This window comes from Salmo salar, chromosome 04 (genome assembly GCF_965601325.2).
Source record: "Salmo salar chromosome 04, fSalSal1, whole genome shotgun sequence".
Taxonomy (NCBI): Eukaryota; Metazoa; Chordata; class Actinopteri; order Salmoniformes; family Salmonidae; genus Salmo; species Salmo salar.
In genome coordinates, this window is record NC_138294.1 from 30,629,653 (window position 1) to 30,638,371 (window position 8,719).

General features: G+C 40.7%; 1 protein-coding gene and 1 long non-coding RNA gene across 2 annotated transcripts; one reads left to right on the forward strand and one right to left on the reverse strand.

The window, feature by feature from the left end:
- Positions 1-488: 488 nt before the first annotated feature.
- Positions 489-3,281, reverse strand: LOC106602706 (uncharacterized). The gene is made up of 2 exons (XR_006769579.2): positions 3,072-3,281; positions 489-1,625 (listed from the first exon to the last, which is right to left on the reverse strand). It is a non-coding gene; the product is annotated as an uncharacterized LOC106602706 (long non-coding RNA).
- A 2,508-nt stretch (positions 3,282-5,789) lies between these two features.
- LOC145878626 (CD48 antigen) lies at positions 5,790-7,610 on the forward strand. Its single transcript, XM_082974328.1, has 3 exons — positions 5,790-6,147; positions 6,338-6,634; positions 6,722-7,610. Exons 1-3 carry the CDS (start codon positions 5,805-5,807, stop codon positions 6,847-6,849), a joined length of 768 nt encoding a protein of 255 aa, XP_082830454.1. The 5' UTR covers positions 5,790-5,804; the 3' UTR covers positions 6,850-7,610.
- The last annotated feature ends 1,109 nt before the right edge of the window (positions 7,611-8,719 follow it).

Here is an 8,719-nt window from a genome sequence, read left to right on the forward strand (position 1 = left end):
GTCTCCCTTCATCGACACTGATTTGAAGTGGATTTAACAAGTGACATCAATATGGGATCATGGCTTTCACCGGGTCAGTCTGTCATGGAAAGAGCAGGTGTTCTTAATGTTTTGTCTACTCTGTATTTTAGCGCCCTTGCACTTTTTCAGTGGAGGTCAATGCAGCAGAATGTTCTGTTTTCTCTTTACTGAACTGATTGAATGGATATTTTTTTACCTTGTAGGCACCTGCAACTTACCACAGGTGAGAGAAATTACACACAATCAATCACCTACCTTCAACCAAATGAATTATAATTCAGAATAATTTAGTCCGGGACATCTTTTACTTTGAAGTGACAAATCTCAATATCCGTTTAAATAAATGGAGGTGCAGTTGTAAATCAAACAAATACACGTGAACACCGTTTTTTTTCAACGTCAACTTATTTTAGCAGAAATAGCGAATTGTGCACACGTGTGTAATATAAATTAGAAGCAGGAATCTATTAGTGGGTCCATCAGTTTATTAAAACACATGTAACAGAGATTACCAAAAACTATATATTTGGCTGACATTGACACGCTTAAATGAAAAAATATACTCCATAGGAAGAGTGAATTGTGTCACAATTAAACAATTATCTTATTTTATCCCACTCTTAACCCCTTCCTCCCTGTTTCCTTACAGTGCTGTGAGGTCACAAGTATCTCCCTCACCGGAGATTTCCCCTGTTCGCTCTTCACCACCCTCCTTCCTTCCATCAGTCCTCTCTCCTTTCATGTTATCCTGGCCTCCCTCGCCCCCACTCTTCCCCTTCACAGCCTCCTCCTTTTTCTCATCATCCTCTAGGTTCTTGGCTCTCTTGCTGAGGTCAATCCCGTCTAAACTGGAGTAGTCTGAGGAATCTCCTTCATCCTGTCCCCCTCTCACTCCTGCAGCAGCCTCTCCATCTCCACTCTTCCCCTCCTCCTCCCCCTCCCCCCCCCTCTCCCTCCTCCTCGTCCCCCTCCAACACGCTCTTCCCGGGCCAGAGGCTGAGCCCCAGCCAATCCTCCAGGCTTCTAACCCTGCCCCTCATGCGCTCCCTGACGCCCAATAACAGCCGAGGGGCGGAGCTGTCCTGGCCTGAGTGGCGGGTGTTCCACTTGTAGAAGCACAGCACGGTAATCAGTGCGAGAAGAATAATGACCACAACCAGGACCACAATGAACCCCTTCTTTAACGGAACAGGTTGGGGTTTAGTACTGGATGGAGGGGTTGAGGTGGTGGGGGAGGTCTTGGGAAGAGACGTAGGGATTGTCTGTTTAGTGAGTGGGGGGGATGTGGTCTTTTCAGTCTGCTGGGTTGTGCTTCCTGATGTTGCAGATGTCTGACTCTCTGTGGATGTGGGTGTACCATTCGGGGGGGCTATTGTCATGCCAGAATGATTACCATGCATTCCTCTGTCATGCTTCTCAGGTGTGGATTGGTCAGGGGAGTTCCCGGTATCATTTAAAAGTCCATCTCTCGCGCTCGTCTTTTCAGTTTGTGTGTCATCGTTCAAAGTTCCATTAGAGTCAGGCGTGGCTTCATGGATGAAGATCAAGAGGACCAGAGAGAGCATGCTCAGAGCCAGGGTGATATTGGCCTTCATTGTGACTGACTGAGAGAGAGAGAGAGAGACAGAGAGAAATGGAGGATAAGGTTATGTCAGCCTAACATGGTGGGTGATAGGAAAAAATGTAACAGGCCTAAATGACTCATATGAGGTGGAGAATGAGATCAAGAAACAGAACACCAAAGTAGGTTACAACTTATTTGCTATTTGAAGTGTACAATAAAAGGGACTTAAAGTGAATATTTATGTTAAGATTTATTTCATGCATCGGAAACACAAAGGTGTGCTAGCATGCACACGCACGCATGCACCGACACACAGGAAATGGCGGTGTGCTCCAGAAGCTGCTGTTAACAGGAACTAAAGACTGCTTGCGGCTGAGCCACCTGTCCTGCATCCTCCCTCGTTTTGCAAACTGAACCACCATTTGACAATGCACGCAACGAGCAGAAGAAGGTCCATGAGAGGAAAAAGAAATAGAACACCCAGTCTAAACATTCACATTACTATCGCAGATTCAAAATGGCTGAATTTTCCCTTAAGAAAGCAGAAACACTAAGTAACCTAAGATTTCGACCACTGCAAAGCCTTTAACCTTCTCTACATCCCTGAACAACAGCACATACAGAAGAGGTCAATAACCACTGTATGGCCAATTTACTCTCTTTCACTCAATTCAAGTAATAAAGCAGAACTATAGACTATATAACCTCATCTGTTCTGTCAGTATAATCGCTGTAGTGCTTCAATTGCTGTGTTGTGGTAACCAGGCCCAGCCCACAGAGAACTATTAGAAACCAACATGAATTTCTTAAACAGACAACTGATTGTGTCTGTGCATGTTTCCAACTGATAAACAAATAAAGTTGGATTGGATTGGAATGACTATGTCCATCCTCAGGAGTCTGAATCCTTCTTGAACACAACCAAAATGATGCTAAGTTTGCTTGGTCAATTCTCAATGGTGAAAAAAAACGGAAATCAAGAACATCAATGGAAATAATAAGTCCTGCTTAAATAGGAAGTGGAATACAGGATGAGAAAATAAGAAATCAAGTGTGGTCACATAATGTGCCGCCCCAAACACTGTCATGTTCAGATAGCCTAGTGGAAAGGTTGCTGGATCAAATCCCCAAGCTGTTAGGTAAAAATTTGCTCGGCCCCTGAACAAGGCAGTTAACCCACTGTTTCCCGGTAGGCTGTCATTGTAAATGAGAATTTGTTCTTAACTGACTTGCCTAGTTTAAAAATATATATATATAACCTTTATTTATGTTTTTGAAGTGGTGGGGTCGAGAGGGGTGGACATCGGGAGGAGATGTAGAGATGGACACCAGAGAAAATGAGAGGATGGAGAGATTGGAGGAAAGGATCAACGACAAAGGCACAGAGAAAGACGGTCTAAATGAGCAGAAAGCATCAAACATGACAAAGAAAACAATTACTTATCAAACAAATAAACATGACATGAAATCAAAGCGTTCAACTCACCTGATCAATGTGATTGATCGGTTCTGAAGTTGACAGGGAAATAAAACTGAATGAATGAGACGGAGAGAAAAGATTGAAAGAGCGGGGGCTCTTGCAGATGTGTACGAAAGTCAGTTAAAGAGAGAAAAAAGAACAGAACAGGGAGGGAAGGAAGGAAGGTGGGTGGAGGTAAAACACAGTGAGACAGACGTGTGTGAGTGTGACGCTGCAGAGGAGAGAGAACGAGAGAGTGAGAGATGGTTGAGATAAATCACAAAAAGTGTTCAGTGATTTATATTTTTTTTACTATTTATATTTTTGACTACTTTTACTTAATTCCTAAAGAACATAATGTACTTTTTACTCTATACATTTTCCCTGACACCCAAAATGACTCGTTACATGTTGAATGCTTAGCAGGACAGGAAAATAGTCCAATTCACGCACTGAACAAGATAACACATGGTCATCCCTGCCTCCTCTGCTTCTGGCTGACTCACGAAACACAAATGCATCCTTTGTAATTGATGTCTTAGTGTTGTAGTGTGCCCCTGGCTGTCTTTACAACAAAAAAACACAGAAAAGGGTGCCATCTGCTTTGCTTAATACAAGGAATTTCGAATGATTTTGACAATAAAGTATATTTTAGGAATTACATTTACTTTTGATAGTTTAGTATATTTAGAAGCAAATACTTTTAGACTTTTACTCAAGTGGTATTTTACTGGGTGTCTTTCACTTTTACTTGAGTAACTTCCTATTATCAAAGGTTTCTGTACTTTTACTCAGTTTTGTAAAGAGGAATGGTCCAAAATTCCTCCTGACTGTTTTGCAGGTCTAATCCGCAACTACAGAAAAAGTTTGGTTTAGGTTATTGCTGCCAAATGAAGGTCAACCAGTTATTAAATCCAAGTGTTCACATGCTTTTCCCACCCTGCACTGTGAATATTTACACGGTTTGTTCAATAAATACATGAAAACATATACTTGTTTGTGTGTTATTAGTTTAAGCAGACTGTGTTTGTCTATTGTTGTGACCTAGATGAAGATCAGATCAAATTTTATGACCAATTTATGCAGAAATCCAGGTATTTCCAAAGGGTTCACAAAGGGTTTGCTTTTTCTTGCCACTGTACTGTATGTAGATTGACGCATCTTTTTCCAAAATTCTGTCGTGTTGTTAATGATCTTAATTCACAAACATCATTGCTTATGCGTGAGACTCATCCAATGCAGACCTGTCATTGTCTTACTGTAAACGACATCATTTATAATAAAACATTGATCTGGAATGTGTCAGCACTTTACATATTCTTTGAATTCACCTCAGGTAGTAAAGGTGCAAAATAACTTTTCTTCATAAACTAAATCAGGGTGGAACATATTTATTATAATGATGGACAATATTTACATAGTGTGTGTAAATGGGCCTTTATTTTGGTAGCCAGAGAAACCACCACAGATATAACCTCTTGAATACTCCTTTATTTTGTACAATGCTGCCACCCAGTGGATATTATTGTTGAGATCACAAAGGCAACAAACACTTACAGATGAAACGGCATCGACTCATCCTCATGGAGCACAGACAAGCCAGTGGTACTGATGGTCAAAGACCACCAGGGTGTCCCTGAACTCCCATTTCTGTAATAGTGTCCAACAATTCATTTAAGCAAACCCCTATTTCAGACCCATCAATGTCTTATGAAGGCCAGAGTACCATATTTTACCTTTATTTAACTAGGCAAGTCAGTTAAGAACAAATTGTTACTTTCAATGACAGCCTAGGAACAGTGGGGTAACTGCCTTGCTCAGGGGCAGAATGACAGATTTGTAGCTTGTCAGCTCGGGGATTCAATCTTGCAACCTTTCGGTTACTAGTCCAACGCTCAAACCACTAGGCTACCTGCCACCCCTATTGTATATCATCTATGCCACCCAGTGGAAACTAATGCAGTAGTCATATATGAACTGAGAGATTAAGGTTGTAGATGAGGTGACTCCACCTCCCCTGTGGGGACAGACAGGAAGTCAAACACCACTGGAAATAAGTCTTATCAGTTTAGTTACGACCAGATAGATGTTGGACTGACTAAGAAGATGGTACGCTATTTAATACCTACTCTCTTGCTTTTCGTTGTGGCAGGTAGCATAAACAATTTTTTAAACTGGTTTTTACAGCTATGTTCTGTTATTTTGTTCTGATGTGGATATTTGATTTAAATCAAAGTATTTAAACTATGCTTATTAGTGGTTGAAAGATATCAGTTAAATACAATACTAAAGGTAGCAATAAGAGGGAATAAGCCTGTATCATCTAATATGTCCTTTGTGTTCCTATTTTACTGATGCACATAATATAATACCTGGATACAACTTTAATTGATGTGGCATTTCTCCTATTGTGTACTTGATGAAGGAAAAGGGAAACCGCTCACTGCTCTTGATAGTATCACTGATATTTAATAAGCTTTACGTATCGGCCTCGCGGCCTTTGTCAGAGCTTTTGTGATTTTTTTTACATTTTTGATTGATTTTCCTATTGTGTACTTAAAATATGGTGTTATATTGATGAATCAAGAAAATGTCCACATTCATTTTTCTTTTTTAGACAGAGCAATGGCGATCGTAGTAGTCAAAAGCTGTTAGAATTTCCTGTTTGTTCACAAAGAGTAAGCTTGGCTCTTCCTGTGTGGTCTGGACTCAGGCCCCTGATGTGTGAACTCTTCTTAGACTAGGTGGGTGACTTATCGAATGTGTTACTGTGTTTCAGATCTGAAGGCGGAAGTGAAGCCACTGAGAGGGAGAGAAGGGCAGACTGCCACTCTACACACTGGACTTGCCAAACTACAGAGTGACGCAAAGATATTATGGATATTTGGACCAGACAGTCCAGACATATTCATTGTTGAGAGTCAGGTCTTCAGAGGAGAAATTATAACTGAGTACAAAGGGAGATTCCAAGGCAGACTACAGCTGGACAGAGAGACTGGATCTCTCACCGTCAGAAACATCACCATCAACGACGCTGGACTTTATCAGCTTCAAGTCATCAGTGAACTGGTCACCTACCACAATTTCATTTTCACAGTCTACGGTGAGTGTGTTTTATATCAAAGCAAGAGACCAGTTTTCAATCAACATCGAACAAGATCTGTATTTAGAGTGAAGTTGTTCATGGTAAATCCACAAATTCCCTTTCCTATTGTTCATGATAAATGTGACTTTTAGTCAATGTTATGTCCTGTAATCACTGTAGTAACTGTTGGTCTCTCCTGGTGTCCCAGCTTCAGTGCCTACTCCTAACATCAGAAACACCCCACATAATCCCTCAGTAGACAGTCGGTTGGTCAGTGGGAGCTGTTCTGTGGTGTGTTCTGTGGCGAACGGGAAAGAGGTAACCTTGTCCTGGTACAGAGGAGAGGAGAAACTGAACAATACAAGTAGTCCCCATCAGGCCGACCTGTCTCTCCCTCTGGAAATTAAAGGAACAAACAGTGACACCTACAGCTGTGTAGCAACCAACCCTGTCAGTAACCAGACAACCAAACTCAGCATTGAGGAGCACTGTCTGCAACATGCAGGTATGTCAACAATCCACAGCATACTGATATTGTAGCAGTTGATATGCGTAATGTGACTCTCATTGTCTGTGTGTCTCTCTCACTCAGACTCCAGTGACTGTGCCCGGTGCATCACCCTGACTGAGTTGGTGGGGCGATCAGTCCTGTCTGCCCTGGTGGCTGTGGCTACGATCGCTCTGCTAGTTCATCACTTCTGGCACAGAAGAAACCCTTAGACTCAGACCTGACTCTCTGGGGTATCACTATTTAAAAAACTGTCCATGGTTTTGCATGGACTTGAACAGTGTCATAATATTGTCATTTACATGACATAACAAATGTCATGACATAATGAGAAGAAAAAACAAACACCTTTCTTCCCTTTCTTGAACTAACACTTGTACTTGTCTTGTCTTACTAGTACTGACTTTACTGATAGCTACATGAGGAAAATGTTTTGATTACTATGACTGTGATATGTTATGTTTCTCTTTGCTACCTTAAGATAAACGCACCAACTGTAAGTCGCTCTGGATAAGAGCGTCTGCGAAATTACTCAAATGTATATGGAAAAGTAACTATGTATTGGAAACAGTTTTATAACTTAACAAGTTGTTTCCACTTGCCCACTAATGTCAATTGCTATAGCAAAAGCATAAGGATACCTGTCAAGACTACATAACTTTGTCATAACCATGAAAAGTGTCATAGTGTCTGTTGATGGACTTTTTTGTTTTGTTTTAGGAAAGTGGACCTTGCTCTCCTTGTCATAATGCTATCACAGCGTCATTGGTGCTTTCACTCATGTAGGTCACGTCAGACACATAACAGCACTTTAACAGGGGCCTGTTAACACTTTGAATAACTATATTTTTTCAGCAGGAATTCGTCTTGTCATGTACTAACAAGGACATTGAATCAACAGTTTGTTGTATATTCAAATATGTTAAAAATACTATTACATATAAATTATTAAAATAAAAACATTCTCTCAGCATTTGTATTTTGGCACAATGTTAGCTCACTGAGCAGAGCTCCTGGAGCTGTGCAGCAATAGTGCTTTTCTGTTGTTGTGATGACAACCAGGATCTTTTTGTTGTGCAATCTGGAGATTGGTATGAGTGTAAAAGTGTCTAGTGCCTACACTCTTAGAAGAAAAAAATGCTATCTAGAATCTAAAAGGGTTATTCAACTGGCCTCGTAGGCAAACCCTTTGAAGAACCCTTTTTGTTTCCATTCCATCCAGGTAGAACACTTTTGGGTTCCATGTAGAACCCTTTCCACAGAGAGTTCTACATGAAACCCAAAAGGGTTCTAACTGGAACCCAAAAGGCTATTTTTTATCTGGCCCCTCACCCCTAGCACCCAGTTGGGCTGATTAAAGTTTCCCTGCTCCTCAGCACAGATAAAACAAACAAAAAACACTTTTGTAGATGCTAAGTTGCCTACAGGTTTTGGGTCCATATGTATTTCCATAGATGAGATGAGAGGTTGCTGTTGAAGTTAAGAAAACATTAACACGCAACAGACTGTGCCTTGTAAGGGAATAACTGCACACCTCAGCGGTGTGAGAATGAAAGAGGCCTCAATATCCAAGCGATATTGATGCCAAACAATGATACAAGTGGAAGGTAAATTCAATCCAAATAAAGCGATATATAAACATTTGATATAAAACAGTTTAAACTGTAGCTCCACATGGCACCTTCTAAGGAAGCAAATGGAATGAAACAGCAAGGGACCCACCTGAATTTGTCTAATAGAAACTCTAATTTTTGTTGCAGAAAGTTCAGTTTCGAGGAAACGGTTTCAATTGCTAAACGTTTTGCAACAGTGTCCGACTAATGAATACACTGTCCTAATTAGAGTTCAACTTATGCTATGTTACCTATAACCCTTTATGCTACTATACTAGCAAACCCACAGTTGGTGTCACAATAACCACAAAATCCCATCGGACACAAACTGGTTGAATCAACATTGTTTCAACGTAATTTGTCAACGTATTGTGACGTGAAAATACATTGGATTTGGAAAAAGTCATCAACGTTGTTTTGAGGGGAACATTTCAACCACCAGAGTACACTGAGTTTATAAAACATTATG